The sequence below is a fragment of the Rhamphochromis longiceps genome, linkage group LG17 (assembly GCF_057381845.1).
Source record: "Rhamphochromis longiceps isolate RC_006_pf linkage group LG17, R_longiceps_female_GT1.1, whole genome shotgun sequence".
Classification (NCBI taxonomy): Eukaryota; Metazoa; Chordata; class Actinopteri; order Cichliformes; family Cichlidae; genus Rhamphochromis; species Rhamphochromis longiceps.
This window is the reverse complement of record NC_140573.1, coordinates 902,157-920,665: the sequence shown is the minus strand read 5'-3', so window position 1 is coordinate 920,665 and position 18,509 is coordinate 902,157. Positions and strand designations below refer to the sequence as shown.

General features: G+C 47.4%; 1 protein-coding gene across 1 annotated transcript in view; it reads left to right on the top strand.

Moving 5' to 3' along the window:
* Positions 1–18,019, top strand: part of LOC146649009 (UDP-N-acetylglucosamine transferase subunit ALG13-like) — a 54,678-nt gene extending 36,659 nt beyond the window's left edge. The window contains exons 7-23 of the mRNA XM_085385813.1: positions 717–817; positions 900–985; positions 1,085–1,355; positions 1,575–1,682; positions 1,924–2,071; positions 2,569–2,740; positions 2,953–2,988; positions 3,064–3,119; positions 3,277–3,345; positions 8,815–8,935; positions 9,160–9,279; positions 9,396–9,436; positions 9,942–10,059; positions 10,332–10,439; positions 10,887–16,153; positions 16,239–16,356; positions 16,488–18,019. Coding sequence (XP_085241939.1) covers positions 717–817; positions 900–985; positions 1,085–1,355; positions 1,575–1,682; positions 1,924–2,071; positions 2,569–2,740; positions 2,953–2,988; positions 3,064–3,119; positions 3,277–3,345; positions 8,815–8,935; positions 9,160–9,279; positions 9,396–9,436; positions 9,942–10,059; positions 10,332–10,439; positions 10,887–11,248 — 1,917 coding nt within the window. The 3' untranslated portion in view covers positions 11,249–16,153; positions 16,239–16,356; positions 16,488–18,019. The remainder of the gene's footprint in view (positions 1–716; positions 818–899; positions 986–1,084; positions 1,356–1,574; positions 1,683–1,923; positions 2,072–2,568; positions 2,741–2,952; positions 2,989–3,063; positions 3,120–3,276; positions 3,346–8,814; positions 8,936–9,159; positions 9,280–9,395; positions 9,437–9,941; positions 10,060–10,331; positions 10,440–10,886; positions 16,154–16,238; positions 16,357–16,487) is intronic.
* Positions 18,020–18,509: the final 490 nt, after the last annotated feature.

Genomic DNA, 18,509 nt, shown 5'->3' with positions numbered 1-18,509 from the left:
AGAGTTCATTCACACCAAACCGCCTCAGGCTCTGACCTCACAGCCGGCAGGTTATCTAGATGCTACAGGATACAAAGGGAGAGTGCCCAGTGATGCTTAATAAGGCTGGCGCTGTTTATGACATGGTGAATTATTTTTTTTATTCTGATTTATGTTGATGTGCAGAGACAGACGTCCTCGTCAAAGCTCTGTCAACATTTTACATGACGAGAAAAAAAGGAACCGCTCTCTGACCTTTGACCTCACCTGCAATAAAATAATCCACCAGTGCATCTAGGCTCACTCTCCTTTACAAACTCTTGACACTTCCTGTATTCCTTTCAAATTAAAAGCTCTCAGCATTTCACTACACTGAACTTCACTTCTTAAAGAGGCTTTTATGCTGAAACATTTGGAGGAAGTAGTTTTGGAGAATGTAATTATCAAGCACGTAAACATCAAGGGGACTCTGGGTAGCGTGACCTCTGAGGCGTCTCGGTATGCGTGTTGTGAGTTTTTGGTGAGGTCACTACAGCGAGGGGTCAGAGGTCAAACTTTAATCAGCTGTTCAGACACTGAAAGCACTGAAAAACAGTTACTGTCTGTGGTTACTGTCTGTAACTCTTATGAATGAAGCTCCAAAAACATTTGTGGTACTATAAGATAGGTGGCATTTTGTTTTTGGCTCCACCCCCTAGCCACCATGTTTGTGACATCAGGAATGAAACTTGTTTCAGGTGCGTCTGGAGCCGAAGGGCAAGTACTACAACGCCTTCATCCAGGAAGTGGGAACGCACTCATCCGCCATCACGGTGTTCATCGAGAAACTGGGCAAGAAGTAACACACACACACGCACACACACGGCAGGATCACGTCCATCAGTGCCGCTGTGACATCACTCATGTGTCTTTCCTCACAGACACCTGGTCCCTCTGACGGACCTCAAACCCGTGAATCCGGTTCCCGTCTGGAATGTGGCTGCCCCCTCCAGGAAAGGAGACCTCGGTGCTTTTTTTTTTTCCCATCCACTCCCTGTTTTGTATTATCCTTTTCCTGTGTTACTCACCTGACTTCCTGTACGGTCTCTTCCTGTCTCTCCCTCAGACCCGGACTCTCGTGGTCAGCGGCGTCAGCGGCATCACCGCCATCGCTACTTCAGGAAATCTCGTGGGATGAAGGGAACAGAGCTGCTAATCCCACCTCCTCCTTCCTATGGAGGCCCCGCCCCCTCGAGTCTGCCACCTCGCTTCCAACCGGCGGGCCACCCCCGCCCACCCCCTCCTCCATCACCTGGAGCTATGACCTATAACCCCTATGCCCCCCCTCGCCATCACCATCCCCCCCCAGCCCGAACACCACGCTACGGAGCCTTAAGGTGAGACTTTACCTGAGATGCACCTGTGCAGTTTGACTCCATCACAGACACAAATGTTTTAAATGCACTTTTCTGAAGGTGGGACCCGCCCCCTTAGTTACCTGATCGATGTCAGTGGCTCTGACCATCAGTGAAAAATATCATGTTAATGAGGAGTGTGTGTGTGTGTGTATGTGTGTGTGTGTGTGTGTGTGCACGCGCGCAAATGTTTCTGGTCAGAAGCTCCACCCATTTCCTGAACCGTCACCTGATTGGTACTCAGCTGACCTATTACCATCCTGGTCGCAGGTATTATCAGGACTACGAGAGCTTCACCTTCAGGTCCCGGTAAACGCACGACACGCCAACACGCATGACACGGCAACACGCACGACACGCCAACATGCACGACACTGATGTAACCACCAGGAATGACCGGTCAGCTGATCTCTGAAGCAGCTCCTGTTTTTAAAATGAATCGAGTCATGTGACATGAGGTGCCGTAATCGCAGACAAAGTCACTCTGGCCTGAAAGAGGATGTGATGTCAGTCGGTGGGTTTTTATTTTCTCCTCCGTGGTTTTTTTCAGGCGCAGTCGGCGTCAGCTGGCGGCGGCTCTGAACAAAGAGTGTCAGTTTGGTTTTCCCGAGGCGGTGGAGGAGCCGGCCGATCTGGACGCAGCCATCTCGTACTACCAGCTCGATGGCGCCAGCGACGGTGTCTTCCCTCCGCTGCCAGTGAGTATGTACTTGGAAAAATCCTCCGATGATGCGGCGCGTGTGTGCACGGAGCGCTGAGGCAGGTGGGAGGGGCCGTGTGCTTCACGTGGTTTATGGTAAACACGTTTAAATGATGGTTACTCAAAAACCAGATTCTACATTACTGAGGACAGGTGAGGTAAGCAGCGACATCACATCTTTAAGAGTGTCCCAGATATTTGTCCTCTGAGACGTCAGACTCCATTTTATTGTGTGTGAGCTGAGATGAGTAACTGAGGTTTTTTCCACTTCCACGTGACCATAGCTATCGCCCCCTCTAGGCCATTAACAAGAATGCAGTTTTAAACTCCTACAAACATGTCTATCTTTTATATACAGTCTTTTCTTGGTTGTTGCTGGCAGCCAATAGAAAGGGCCCTTGAGTGAGGCGGCTGATGATTGGTCACAGACTTGTTGTCGAAGAAGAAGAGTCAGGTGTAACATTTTCAGGTCACATTTTACCGTTTCCTATGCAGGGCCCCACTGTGGCTCCTCCCCCCTCCATTGGTGCCCCAGCCCCTCCCTCTGGCTCCTCCTATAGAGTTCAGAGAGGCTCTGGGCCCCTCTCCCCTGCCCCCCCACCCAGAAACACTCCCGTGTGCTCGTCAGAGGAGGAGCAGGAGGACATAAGCACAGTGGAGGACCAGGGTGAGGACGCCACTGCTCACTTCAGATTTTCACTTCCTTCCCCTTAGTAACCTTTCACAGTAAAGGTCTGAGAGGTTTTTACTGTGAAAACTCATCAGAAACTGACTTTAATTGTGTGTGTGTGTGTGTGTGTGTGTGTGTGTGTGCGTGCGTGCGTGCGTGCGTGCGTGCGTGCGTGTGTGTGTGTGCGCGCGCGTGGCTCCCGCATGCAGCCGAGTACACGGAGGACTTCATCTACAGTTCACAGGGTGAGTAACGTGATCCCGCTGTGACACGCCTCCCTGCAGCAGCCGTATTGGTGACTCTGTCTCACATTATTTCAGATCAGAGTTTCCAGACCTCCGGAGTTTACAGCGCCACTGAGACCTCCACCAATCAGGTAAGAGCTGACCTCTGCCTCTGTCTCCTGTTAGTGTGATGCAGGTCAGCATAATGTTGCACATGAAAACTGGTTTGAAATTCGCACGTGTGAAGAGGTCATGTGATCAGTGACCCCATGAAGCTGTAATCAGTCTGTTTTTATTTTATTTTGAAAGGATGAGCAGGAAGGAGGCGTGGCTGACTCTCCCACGAGATCAGACGTGAACTTCAGCTACAGCCAGCAGGTACGTCCCGCAGCGTAGCTTGAAGGTGACATCATCGCGTGTGTGACAGCGGTGCCAGGGTAGCTCAGTGGTTGGCGCTGCTTCCTCGCAGTCTGAGCGTCTTGTTTCAGACCCGGGGAAGTTCAACTTCCTGCTTCAGACTTCAGGAGAATATTATTGCGACCGCGCCACAGACTGCAGCTGCCATCTCTGCTCCGCCTCGTCTCAGTGGGCGGCGACAAGCTGGACAGAGAACAGCTCTAAACATTGTTCGTCCAATCAAAAACCTGTACAGCAGGCCTAAAGCGCCTGTCCAACGTCATCCTCCAGAGGTCGCAACCTCTGAAGGTAATGGTGCTTGGACTTTGAGCACTTCCTGTTCCTGTGACGCGCCGAGCTCTCTTCTTCTCTTGGTTTTGGTCTAACGGCAGTCGGGACAAAGTCTGAGTGTGTATTTCCTGTTTCTGTTCAAAAACATAAACGCATTCATTCCTTTCTTCATACGGGAACAGGGATATCTGCATCTGACTGAAAGGAGTATTCCTTTTTCTCTTATGTCCATCACACTTTTTCTAGGATAGACTACTTGACTAGTAAATGGTAAATGGCCTGCATTTGTATTGTCTAGTCCATAGGACCCCAAAGCGCTTTACACTACATTCAGTCATTCACCCATTCACACACTGGCAATGGCAAGCTACATTGTAGCCACAGCTGCCCTGGGGTGCACTGACAGAGGCGAGGCTGCCGGACACAGGCGCCACCGGGCCCTCTGACCACCACCAGTAGACAAACATGGGGTTAGTATCTTGCCCAAGGATATTTGGCATGCAGCCAGGAGGCAGCCTGGGATCGAACCACCGACCTTCTGATTAGTGGCTGACCTGCTCTGCCACCTGAGCTACAGCCACCCCACATTGCATGTGCCTGTGAATACCGTGCCATAGTTATATCAGACCACGCCCCTTTAATTCTGACTGGCTATGCCTGACTTACCTAGAACAGACAGGAGTTGGCATTTTAACCCCACACTACTATCTGATAATACCTTTCTGGAATTTATAAATAACCAAATTAAGCTCTTTTTAGACTCCAATCTTTCCCCAAATATTTCTAGCCTTTTAGTTTGGGACTCAATGAAGGTCCTATCCCGAGGGCAGATCATTTCATATACAGCTAATATAAAGAGGGTAAACTTCAAAGAAAGGCAAGAATTAGCCGATAAAATAAAACACTTGGACCATCACTATGCATACAATAAGGACTCTGAGGTTTACAAGAAACATATTGAACTCCAAACCAAATTTGAACTTCTTTCAACTCATGCCGTGGAGAGGCAACTCTTAAAGAGGAGTACACTCTTTGTGCATGGAGAGAAATCGGGCAAACTCCTAGCTGACTAAATAAGGGGTGTAAAGCCACGTCAGTGTATAAACACCATTAAGTCAGATGGTGGGCTTGTTATTGATCATGCCAAAATCAATGACGCATTCAGGGAATATTATCTGAAGCTTTACTCCTCTGAATCTCCCACCGACCGCTCACTGATCACAAATTTTCTTAAAAGCTTGGACTTTCCTGAGCTGGAAGACACCCACAGAGAGATCTTGGATGCGCCATTTTCCAAAGAAGACATTGGCGCTGCAATTTTCTCTCTACAGTCAGGGAAGTCCCCTGGCCCGCACGGCTTTTCGGTAGAATTTTTCAAATCATTTGCCCCCAGCTCGTACCTCTACTCCACTCTGTTCTATCTGAAGCATCCACACAAGGCAAACTGCCAACCTCCTGGTACGACGCTTCCATAACTTTAATTGCAAAAAAGGGGAACGACAACTGAGTGTGCATCATACCGGCCGATTTCACTTCTGAACCTTGACTTTAAGATCCTAGCTAAAGCGCTGGCCCACAGGTTGGAAAGGGTCAATATCAACACAACAACACAATAAGCTAAAACAGCCAACGAGTTAGAATCAAAGGCCAAAGTAAAAAAATACGTTTTAAGACGTGATTTAAATGACTGGATCGACTCGGCAGTACGAATATGAACAGGGAGGTTATTCCAGAGTCTGGGTGCCACGGTTGCAAAGGCCCGGTCACCTCTCGACTTCATTTGAGTCCTAGGTTGTGCAAGGAGCCTGTGATTGGACGATCTAAGTGCTCTGTTGGGATTGTGTAAGTGGAGGAGTTCAGAGAGATAGCTGGGCGCTAAATTATTCTGAATTTTAAAAGTGAACTAAAGAATTTTAAAATCTATGTGATATTTGACAGGGAGCCAATGTAATTTGGCTAAAATTGGGAGTTATGCGTTCATAGATTCTCGTACCTGTTAAAAGACGCGCAGCTGCATTTTGAATTAACTGAAGCCGGTAAAGAGAAGAGTGTTGGAGGCCCGAGTAGAGGGAGTTACAGTAGTCCAGTCTGGATGTGATAAATGCGTGGATAAGCTTTTCAAGGTCCTTTAAAGGAAGGAACGGCTTTGCTTTGGATATCTGACGCAACTGGCAAAAGCTGTTTTTACCACAGTGGAGACGTGTTTCTGAAGTTTAAAAGAGAGCCATCCAGGAACACTCAGAGGTTTCTTACAGTGAGCGAGAGATGGCTGGCGAGAGGGCCAAGGGCATCAGCTAACCGGTCTAGCAGAGTGTGACTACCAAAGACTATGATTTCGGTCTTATTTTCGCTCAATGTAAGAAAATTATGTGATAACCAGAACATTCAGAGGAGCCACCAGGGTCTTTAGAAACACGCTCTACTTCCTGCTTCACGCCTGAGGCTCTGCAGTGACGACCTCTGTTCTGCAGCTTTTAATGTCTAGTTTCAGCCTGAGTTTGTTCAGAGTCGTAGGACGCCATCAGCAGGAGCTGGAACACGTGAACTCGTCATTGGTGAAGTAAGAAAGGTAAAAATGCAAAGAGCCAAATGATGCCAGAAGAATCCGTGACGTGCAAGTCAGTGGCATCCAATCATAACTGTTGAATTTCACTCATTAAACTGGAGCTCCGCCTTCTTGGATGATCTGTTGGTACGGTAACCTCACAGCAGCCATATTATTGGTCAGGTGAAGCTAGCAGACAGCAAACATGGAAGTTTATGGGACTGACTCACTGCTGCCTCTGCTGGACATCAGAGGAACTGCAGCTGATGTAATGTTTTTGTTGTTCAGCCTCCTGCAGAAGCTCTGCCCCCCTCCAGACTGTCTCTGCCCTACAAAGTGATGAAGTCTCTGGACGGGGACGTTTACAGAAACCTGGAGTTCGATGTGTGGCAGAGTGTGACTACCAAAGACTATGATTTCGGTCTTATTTTCGCTCAATGTAAGAAAATTATGTGATAACCAAATTTTAACTTCATGCAAACAGTTGAACAGAGGTTGCAAAGAAGCAGACACATCGGATTTCAGAGGTGAATAAATCTGGATATCATTGGCATAACGGTGAAAGGAGATGTTGTATTTTCTAAAAATTAATCCCAACATGTACAAAGAGAAAAGAGCAGGACCGAGCACGGACCCTCGAGGCACACCACAGTAAATAGGAGCAGAAGCCAAGGAGTGTTGCCCCATAGCAACAGAGAACGGCCTCTCTGAGAGGTAGGATTTAAACCAAGTTAAACCGTACCTTTGAGACCTACTTATTTCAATCTTTACCAGTCTTCATCCCCAAGTCTTTCTTTACAACTCTAGACTCTCCTGGAATCTCCTCTTATATTTGGAAGGGTAAACGACCTGGAGTAGTTAAGGTGCATTTACAGAAACCTAAGATTGAAGGGGGTCTGGCACTCCCCAACTTCCGTTTTTACTATTGGGCTGCCAACATTCGGTCCCTGACCTACTGGTTCCAGTCTGGGGAGGGTGTGGGCCCCACCAGCTGGCTGGCAATGGAATCAGGCTCAACTCAGGGAATTTCTCTTGCCTCCTTTCTGGGTTCTTCTCTTCCTTCATTCATTGACAACTTTACATCTAATCCAATAATTCGGCACTCCCTCAGGGTTTGGGCGCAGTTAAGGAGACATTTCAATCTTAATTATTTTTCACTTCAAAGCCCCATCCTTTCAAACCACCTATTCCTCCCCCAGCTTTGGACAACTTGTTCCAGGTCTGGTTTAGAGCAGGTATTATTTACTTTAAAGGTCTCTTTATATACAATAAACTATCATCATTCGATCAGCTGGCAGGAAAATACATCTTCCCAAAACTCACTTTTTTAGATATTTACAAAGCAGACATTTTTTGCAATCCCACCTCTCAAATTTTCCAGAAGCTCCAGCTGCCAACTTACTGGTCGAGCTCCTTAATTTGCAACTATCACGCAAAGCTGTAATGTCTCGCATCTATAATAAACTGTGCAGTGTAACCCCAGCTCCCATTCTCAAGTCCACATGGGAGAAGGAGTTGGGTGTATCTATGTCAGATGCCGTCTGGGACTCACTCCGTCTGGGACTCACTCCGTCTGGGACTCACTCTGCGCCCATCATTCCCTGTTACAATTCAAAGTAGTCCACAGAGCCCACTTATCTAAATCCAAACTAGCTAAGCTTTATCCCAGTTTAGACCCTCACTGTAACAGGTGCGGGTCTGATGATGCCAATCTAACCCACATGTTTTGGACCTGCCCTGGCAAATTTTTGGGAGGAGGTTTTCTGCACTTCGAACAAGGCTACCGGCCTGAAACTAGCTCTCAACCCCCTACATGCTCTCTGTGGTACAGCGGGAGAGGATGATTAGTATATTCCCAGAGCAAAGCGCAGGCTGCTGTCCTTTGGCTCCCTCTTGGCTAGGCGTGCCATTTTGATGAGGTGGAAGGCCGCTGCCCCGCCCTCCCATGTTCGGTGGCTTGCTGATCTCATGTCATGTCTCAGTCTGGAAAAGATCCACTGCTCCATCCAGAACCAAAAGGGCACATTCGATAAAATTTGGGGTCTCTTTCTGGAAAACGTCTCTAAACTTCAACTTACGGATGTTCCAGCTGACTAACGGATTTGCTTCTCCATAGTGGTCTGATGTCTGTCTGTGTTAACGGGAATGTGAAGCTCAGTGATGTTGCAGCTAACTTCTGTGTGGTTCTTGTGGACAGGGTTAGTTAATATCATAATCCCTCTGGCTTTGGTTATCTTGTTGTTTTTTTCTTTTCGTTGCTTGTTTGGTAAATAATAAGAGGAAAACAATGTTCTAACATGAGAAGTTCTGTTTTGTATTCATTATAAACAGTTTGTTGTCCGTCTTTTCTTTCTTTGTAAACTTTATCCATAAATACTCTATAAAAATATTTTGTATTAAAAAAGGGGGGAAAAAGAAAACGCTTGGCGGGTTCTGTCTGTACGAGCAGAATCGCTGTGACTGAAAACAAATTGAGATCTTTTGATCACAGAATCCTGATGTGCTGCCCCCTGTGGCTGCCTGCAGAGCTGCAGGTGTTCGCTCACTGCTGTGTGTGTGTGTGTGTGTGTGTGTGTGTGTGTGTGTGTGTGTGTGTGTGTGTGTGTGTGTGTCAGGTAGTGAAGCCGCTGTCAGTCATCTGCTCGTCTCCATCTTCCTCCTCACCCTCCTCTTCCTCATCACGGCTACCAGCAGCTGCTCACCTGCTGTCAGCCACACACGCGCAGACACGCTCAGGTAAGCAAACACTGCCCACCTCAGTTACTTCTCTCAGAGCTCTGCCCTGTTTAAGGCCTGAACCCGCTTTAATTGGCTCTGATTGGCTGCACCTCTAAAACAGGAAGTCTGAATATCAGGGGGAGGGACTTCTGTCACCTCTGAGAGCTTTAGCTGACACGAAGTCTGACAGTCTCATTGGTTCTCAGTAGGTTGCCATACACTAACACGTTTTCTGGTTCCAGTTGCCATGGCGATGCCAGCTGCTTCTTCCTGGTCGGTTAATGAGTTGGGTGAGCCGCTCTGCACTGTGGTAGCCCTGCCCCCTTATTCATATGACCCTAATGGAAGGGATTTACCAAGAGGTCAGAGGTCAAAAGCTTGTGTCTACAGTTTGTATCCATATGGATCAGTTTGATTTATGTGTGTGTGTGTGTGTGTGTGTGTGTGTGTGTGTGTGTGTGTGTGTGTGTGTGTGTAGACTGCAGAGTCCTCCAGTATTACTTCAATTTGGGCATCCAGGTAAGAGACACCTGAACAATAAACAGCAGTATTTGAAGCGGCGCTGACAGGTGAAGGTGAGACGCCTGAATGAACTCACGGAGCATCACAGAATGTTGATTCTGTTCTGGACGTTTTCAGTGGGAGAAACCTTTCGTTATCATCCAGGTGATCCTTCAGTCTCAGCTGACTGCAGGTTTCCGACCTATAAACAGGACATAATGACTGAAACTAGCTCAGCTCCTCCACTGGCAGATCTGTTTTAGCAGCAGAAGTCTGAGTGCACCTGAGTCACTTGCAGGTGTGGTAAACATCTTCCAAGGGCACTCTGATCACCTGGGTCCTGTGGAGGTCATGTGACTGGTGTTCCTCTCCTTTAACCTGTGGCTGCCGTTTCAAAGAGACACACGTTTCCTTCAGGTTCTTTGAATGTTTATAGATGATTCTGCAGGTGTTTCAGGTTCAGGTGATGACATGATGCTGTGAATTTGTCATGTGACCGTCATGTGACCATCTGTCTCCTCAGTGGTACCATCAGAGCTGCTGGCAGCAACAGCAGCAGGTGTATCCCGCCTCCTCACCTGAGACTGCCTACCCCTACCAGCCCTACACGCCCTACCTGGGCCAGGAGCCCCCTCTGCACGGTAAGAGTGATCGGTTCCAGCAGGTGGTGCTGCACTTCCTCCACCTGTATACAAAAGATGCAAGTTTCATCTTTTAGCTGAGCCTTCACTTCCGTAGCGAAGCCTTTCACAATAAAACAGTGCGATCAGGTAGGAGGCAACTGTGGGGAACACATGACTAACAGGAAGATGTGTGCAGTGATGTCATTACAGCATGGATGGTCCCTCAGGTGTTTTAATTTAAGCTCCACCCCCTTTACTGTGACTTGATCTGTCCCATCTTCCGTCCCCAGCTGCCTCCCAGCCATTCTCTGAGACTGGGCGGATCTCCCATCAGCCCGCCATCTCCTACCCAGAATCCTCCAGGTCTGCAGATGGACAGACAGAGGGACGCAACGGCGGTCAGTACTTTACCTTTACCTTTGGAGTGCACACGCTGCCAAAACAGGAAGTGTTTGTCAATAAGACAGTGTAGAAGTGCCGGAGGTCAGCAGGTCTGTTGGTGAAGCTTTACAGCTGCATAATGGTGAGAGTGGCGCAATGAGGAGGGAAGGGTGGGGTAAACCCTACACCATCCAGCTGTCACATTCCTGTACCCAATGACTACTGTATTGTTATTAAGGTGAAATTTGACCAGATGAACATAGCAAACAGGCGTGGCAACAGACAGGAAGTGCGGTGCAGTAATTCTGGAGTCAGATGAAGGCGGAAGCACAATGGGCCAATTGCAGGCGCTGTTAGTCATTGGTCAGGTCACATGATTAGTGTGCCTCCACATTAAAACCCAAATTTTCTGCATTATAAACGAATTTACTTTGAAAATAAAGGCATGTGGTTTGTCTCCTCAGGTGTCTCCATGGAAAGCTCCTCCTCCATCAGTCCTACTCCTCCAGGCTCCGCCCCCTCCTCTGCTCTCCTCTACCCAGATCAGTCGCCCCTCCCTCCTCTCCCACTGCTCCACCTGCCATATGAAGCTCCATCCCCAAGCACCTACCTGACTACAGCCCCTGCACCTCCTCTTCCACATCCCGCCCACCACCCTCACCACTCTTCCTACCACCCGTCCTCTGTCTACTGGGGGCCAATATCGACTGGAGGCCACGCCCCACGACTCTACTGCCTTGCCCCCAACCCTTCTCATGTTGTTGGATACATTGCTGCCCCGCCCCCTCACCACACAGACACACTCTACATCCCACCCACTATGTAACGTGCATATTAGCTCAAGGCTAAAACCCCTTTTGTTTTGAATTAGTGGTAACATTATTATGAACACTTTTCCTGCAGCAAGACTTTCAAAATTAAAGTTAGGATTTAAAGGTAAATATTGGCTGGATGTTAATGGATGTTGCTGTTGGTTAAAATTCATGTTGTGACAGCCAATATGAGGTGGTGGGTGTGACCAGTCCCTATTTGTGGAGGGATCTTTGTGTTGATGTTTTGTTTTTTGGGTTTTGGGTGAATAAAGTTTGTTTCACCAGCAGATGGCGTTTTTGCGTCATCACATGACTATTGTCCAGCTAACAGTCCCAAACATTAACTTCCTGTTTTTTATGCTTTGAGCAAACAGGAAGTAAAATAATAAAGCCAGAAAGGTGCGATTCTCCACAGGGCGTGAGAGACGGGGATCAGAGGGGAGTTACAGGTGATAGGTCGTCATCTCTGGCGAGGGGGCAGCGCCTCAGTGTGTCAGTTTGAGCTCTCAGGTAGAAAACTCTCACCTGTGCAGGTTAGGGGTGAGTGTGATTCATAGCAGCAGAAAATTTGAGAGCTTTGGAGGCTGACTCTGATTTTCTTAGTTTCCATGGAAACTAAAATCAATAAAGGCATTTTTTTCCATTACAGCTGCTGTGACACTGAAGTTCAGTAAGTAATCTGATTACACTGAGACAAAGGTTGATGGATGTTTGAACGACTACTTTGTCCAGACCTGTGATGAGCAGCGAAGCCTGAGACGACTCCCCCCACCCCCCCCACTGAGTCGCCTGTCGTCATTTTTAAACCTTTATTGACACAGGAAGTGGCGTCACAGCCAAGAATAGAAACGCGGTGATGGAGGGACGTCCCTCAGCCCAGGAACTCTTTATCTGGATTTGCTTATGGTGACATCATCATTCGGGATGAGCTCACGTGGATGTAGCTGCTCCATCCACCGCCGCTTGTTTCATAGAGAAAAGCGCCACAGGTTGTATGAAAATCTGCAGATGGCGTGTTGACTCAGCCTGATACATGTTTAAATTATACTGTATGTGTATTGATCACTGTGGTTTTTATAGATCTGATTGGTTAACGGGTGCTGGTTTCATACCTGCTGATAAGTTACCATGGTAACTTTTGATAGGAAGCACCTTCAGAAAAGCCTGAGTTACGTGCAGTTACCTGGATTAGAGGTCGGTTTGTGTGCTTAACCATTTGTTTTGTTGATGGAACCATGAATTCTGCAGTTTACCATCCTCTGGTTTAGTCAAAGTCCTGACGGCTTCATGCTCTAAAACCCTCCAGTGTGACTGAATTACAACAATTCTGCACAGACTGTTTTCTAAAACAGCGAGAGAACAATGGCCAGAACAGCAAGCATAGCAAAATATTACCTTTTAATTTCAGTGTAACATACAGCCGCCTGATAACAGCACCACAGGTAGGTTATTTACACAAACACTGGACGTTTGGAAGGTGCCCTTATTAACCCACCGGCAACAGTTGCCGTTTTAACCCCCACACATCAACAAAATTAAACATACAGTCAGTAGGACAAGTGCCACCGCTCTGATCACAGATCAATGATCAGCTGTAAAAACCAAAGTACTATGACAGAGAAGTCGCTCCAGCATCGGCCTCAGTGCCCGGGTAGGTTACGTATGTGTTGTCATGGTAACAGTTTTGCTGGGATCTCTATGGTCTAGAGGTCGCGACCTCCCGGAGCTCTCAGTGGGGCCTTCAGCCAGCGAGGGTTGGACAGGTTAGTCAGGTGCTTCTCCTGCAGACCAATCAGCACGGCCGACTGCTCCAGGCACTGTAGGTCCTTCCCCTGGAGGGAGGCGGGGCAAAGCCAGGTCCGGCCCACATCCACCAATCCTAAAAGAGACCACAGGGTTCGTTCAGGGATGTGTAAATGTGGCAGAGTAAATAGTGATTCTAACCTGCCACCACGCCATGGCCGAACTGCTCCCTGGACTCCAGAAGTGCCTCAATCTGAGCGCTGTCCATCCCCAGCAGGCCGCTTAGCACCGCCCTCCACTCCGACCCCTCCCAGTCACGCTGAGCCACTTTATCATCATTTTCTTTAATTAATATGTGTTTTATTATTTTCAAATCAAGCATCTAGGAAGACTGCTTTGGACCAGGCAGTCCTGAATTTTATTATAAAGGACTGCCAACCCCGTAGTATTGTGGAGAGAGAGTGTAATGTACTGAGGGAATAGGAAGACATCTTATCAGAACCTTATCCACCTGGCTTTACAGCTTTTGTGTAACCCAGCTTCATCTGTTCCTGTGATTTTTCCAAAGCTGGAAAAATGATGTAAAAAAAAAATAAAATAAAAAGACAAAAAACGCAATAGACTGAATGCAAAAACATTGGATAAACCTATTTTTCTGAATAGAAATTTATAATGAACTGTGAGTCAAATGGGTAATATTACATTCACAATACTTTCATTTTAATTTTCACTTAATGTCATTCATAATATATTTTAAAGATGTCTACAATATTTGTAATATAGAAGATATAAAATGATTCCATGGAAAGTACAATGCCTTACAGTGTGTACAAGTATGACTAGGTCATTGAATCAGTGTCTGTTGTGAATCTCAAGTAAGTTGCCTGCAATGGTATTTAAGGTCCAGCAGGTGTCAGTATGGAGCAAAACTGTGTCGACACAGTTTGGGGAATGTGCTGAAACGCTTCACGAGGAGAAACCAAACAAAAAACAAGGAGCACAAGGGTCCAAAAATGAAGGAAAACACATCAAAAACGAAACTAGAGTTCAACAAGAGTCCATGAAAAGTTCAGGGGATTGACCCAGAGGTCGACAGCACAAGAGCCAAAACAGTTCAGGGGGCCGGCCGTGCAGACAGCAACGGCGGCGACGGGCAAACAGTTCTGGAGGCCGACCGTGCACACAGCAACGGCGGCGGCGCAGGCTGAAGACAATTAGGCTGGACCAGGCATGGATGAAGACACAGAGGCGGGACCAGGCGTAGATGAAGACGTGGCGGCGGGACGGCAGCGGAACCTGGCGGCGATGATGCTGCAGGCGATGATGCTGCAGGCGATGATGTAGAAGTCGCGGGGGATGATTCAGCAGGTGACGGCTGAACAGATTTCCCCGGACCATCAGCAGATGTTAGGATGTGCTGGCTGGGTCCTCCAGGACCCTCAGCTAACGAGGCGTGGTGCTGGGTGGGCTCCTCGGACCCTCCAGCAGACGACACTTGAGGCTGGACGGGCGACTCGGGCCCTCCAGCTGACGACACATGAGGCTGGAAGGGCTCCTCGGGCCCTCCAGCTGACGAAACTTGAGGCTGGACCGGCGACTCGAGCCCTCCAGCTGGAGCAGATGCAGGACCAGAGGCAATTGGAACCCATGGCTGAGGGTGAAAATGAGTGGCTGACTGAACAGATGACAACACTAATGATTCCTCCACTAACTGAGCTACTGACTGGGTCATGGACTGTAACAAAGCTTGCAGAAAATCCGATTGTGGTAGCGACTGAGCTATAGATAGCGGGGGTGAAGACTGAGATATGGGTGACTGAACTTGAGATGAAAGTGGTGGGGGTGGAGTTGGTGACTGGGCTACAGGCGGCTGCTGAGCAGGAAACACTGGACACTGAGCTACAGGCGGCTGCTGAGCAGAAAACACAGGACACTGAGCAACAGGTGGCTGATGAGCAGCTAGCTGAACTGAAGGTGGTTGCTGGTCAGCTAAATGAGCTGAAGGTGGCTGCTGATCAGCTGACTGAGCTGAAGGTGGCTGCTGATCAGCTGACAGATGTGTTGAGTTGAGGATGAACAGCGGTCTCTACATGCTTGACAGGTTTCGAAGCATGACAATCATCCAGAACATTCCTTGCCGGCTGTTCAGACAAAATCCCAGACTCCTGCTGGGACTGTGAATGCTGGCGGCACATCCGCCGCTTCCCAGTTGAAATGGGATCAGGGCTGGCAAAAGGTGACATAGAGAAACGCTGCTGCGGAGTGGAAATGAAAACTGCACCAGTCCGTACTACAGGAGAAAAGTGAAGTGTGGTTGGGTGGTGACGGCTAGGGTTGCATTTCTTCTTCAAGGATGGATCAAACGATTTGGCGATAAACCTTGGCAAAAACTGCTGCTGACGTCGAGAACATCACGTGGTGAGGGCCTCCAGGAGGGTAGCTGAATCATCCTTTCCTGGACCGCCCATGCCAAACAGTTCGAAGGCTAGCCTCGCTCTTAGAGCTGTTATTATTTGCTTAAGTCCATTTATGTTTAGAAAACTGACGGTGGAGGCAGTGGACGACAAAAAATGATCAAAAAACACTACCTCCAGCTGCCTCTTGTAGGGGCTCGCAGCGTGGATTATCCTCCAACAGTAGGTGCATAGGTGCGCGAGATTCTCTCCCTCAGAGGTGAAAAGTGAGTCTGCTGGATCCATACTGGTCGCGTCATTCTGTCAGGGCTCTGTGTGCGGGCAGGTGGAGATGTGGATCCAAGTGCAGGACTCTGAGACGGAAATATACTGAAAACTAGTGATGTGACGTTCTGTATCGAGGCTTCGAAGCTTGTGTCGAGTAATGGAGGGGGCGTTTCCGCGATGCGCGTATCGAGGCTTGCTTCATTTATGGGAGGAGCTGAAAATGATGACGTCCGAAGTCTCGCTGCCCGGCTGTACCACGTGACTGTTTCATGAAGTGGTTTGAACTTTGCCGCGAGCTATGACAGCGATATAAACCCCTCAGACTTCATTCAAAATGTACGTGTTTGATGGAGAGTTGCGGTTAGTGAGAGTTTGGAGACAGTTTGGAGGTTTATGAGAGTGAGGAGAGAAAGTCAGGAGAGAATGGAGCCAGCTAAGAAGAGGCGGATGTCCTCCCCTGTGTGGGAACATTGTGATTTTATTCCTCCCAACAAGGTATGTAAATTTCTACAGAAGATGTATTTTCATAATACTGATGGTGCAATACAATTTATGTTAAGCGGCTTTGCTTTTGTACAAGGTGAAGTGTTTGCTATGTGCCAGGGAGCTGGGATATAACAACAACACCTCATCCATGCTTAGGCACTACAGAGCTTTGCATGAGAATAAGAGGAACACCGATTGTGGAGCAAGACCAGGTGAGCCATCAAATGCAATGATAATATAGCATGCAGTAATGTTACTAAATGATATAACAATATTATACAACTGTAATAAGTTACGTGTGTGATATTTATATTTGTGCTTTGTCTTTATTGTCTTTCCTCAGGAGAAGAATCTCAAATAGATGAAGACCTGGTTAGCATGGTGATTGAGGACTCCCAGCCATTTAGCATTGTGGAGGACAAAGATTTGTTAAATCATTAAATCCTAGCTATGTTCTCCCCACTAAAGGTTATAAAAGCAGTGAAAATTTAGTTTTTACTGAATAAAATGTGAACAGGCAGGACTGAGGCCTCAGTGTGTAGCTGTCCATACCTCAGCGTTACAAAAGCACAACCACTGTCCACACCCCAACCACAGCTCACCTCACAGTAAATGATCATTTCCATTTTAAGCATTTCCAAATGATCATTTTCCATACTGCCAGTATAAATATACAAAGTATACTGCCATCACTAAAATATATATGTTTTACACACTCCTTTTGTTGTTGACATTTACAGGCTGTGTGCAAAAGGCCACACTCTTCAAATTCATGCCAACTAATATTTTTACGTCCAGTAGGTGTCCTGCTAGAGCAAATGAAGCTTCAAGACGCTTTGCGCTGGGATGAACCAATTGGATGAAAAGCTTCAGTGCTTCATGAAGCTTCATCTGCCCATCACTACTGAAAACCACAGCTTTATTGCTGGCACCAACAAAACAGAAACCAAACATGAAGACACTAATTGGAACACAGGCAGGATCTGAGGGTACGACGCAACACCAAGCACGGGAAAACACAGGGCTTGTATACACAGGGTAGTAATGAGGGAAATGGCAACAGCAGGGAGACACAGCTTGGGGAGATCAGGGCTAACGAGACAGGGGGAACAAACCTGCACACACTAACCTTATGCTGGGCTTACACTGTACGATTTTTGGCCCATTTTGAGCCGATTTTTGAGTCGTGCGACCGTTTTGGCGATCGGCCCGATTTTGGCCTTCATCGTGCGTCATGCATCGTATACAGGGAGTGCAGAATTATTAGGCAAGTTGTATTTTTGAGGAATAATTTTATTATTGAACAACAACCATGTTCTCAATGAACCCAAAAAACTCATTAATATCAAAGCTGAATGTTGTTGGAAGTAGTTTTTAGTTTTAGCTATTTTAGGGGGATATCTGTGTGTGCAGGTGACTATTACTGTGCATAATTATTAGGCAACTTAACAAAAAACAAATATATACCCATTTCAATTATTTATTTTTACCAGTGACACCAATATAACATCTCCACATTCACAAATATACATTTCTGACATTCAAAAACAAAACAAAAACAAATCAGCGACCAATATAGCCACCTTTCTTTGCAAGGACACTCAAAAGCCTGCCATCCATGGATTCTGTCAGTGTTTTGATCTGTTCACCATCAACATTGCGTGCAGCAGCAACCACAGCCTCCCAGACACTGTTCAGAGAGGTGTACTGTTTTCCCTCCTTGTAAATCTCACATTTGATGATGGACCACAGGTTCTCAATGGGGTTCAGATCAGGTGAACAAGGTGGCCATGTCATTAGTTTTTCTTCTTTTATACCCTTTCTTGCCAGCCACGCTGTGGAGTACTTGGACGCGTGTGATGGAGCATTGTCCTGCATGAAAATCATGTTTTTCTTGAAGGATGCAGACTTCTTCCTGTACCACTGCTTGAAGAAGGTGTCTTCCAGAAACTGGCAGTAGGACTGGGAGTTGAGCTTGACTCCATCCTCAACCCGAAAAGGCCCCACAAGCTCATCTTTGATGATACCAGCCCAAACCAGTACTCCACCTCCACCTTGCTGGCGTCTGAGTCGGACTGGAGCTCTCTGCCCTTTACCAATCCAGCCACGGGCCCATCCATCTGGCCCATCAAGACTCACTCTCATTTCATCAGTCCATAAAACCTTAGAAAAATCAGTCTTGAGATATTTCTTGGCCCAGTCTTGACATTTCAGCTTGTGTGTCTTGTTCAGTGGTGGTCGTCTTTCAGCCTTTCTTACCTTGGCCATGTCTCTGAGTATTGCACACCTTGTGCTTTTGGGCACTCCAGTGATGTTGCAGCTCTAAAATATGGCCAAACTGGTGGCAAGTGGCATCTTGGCAGCT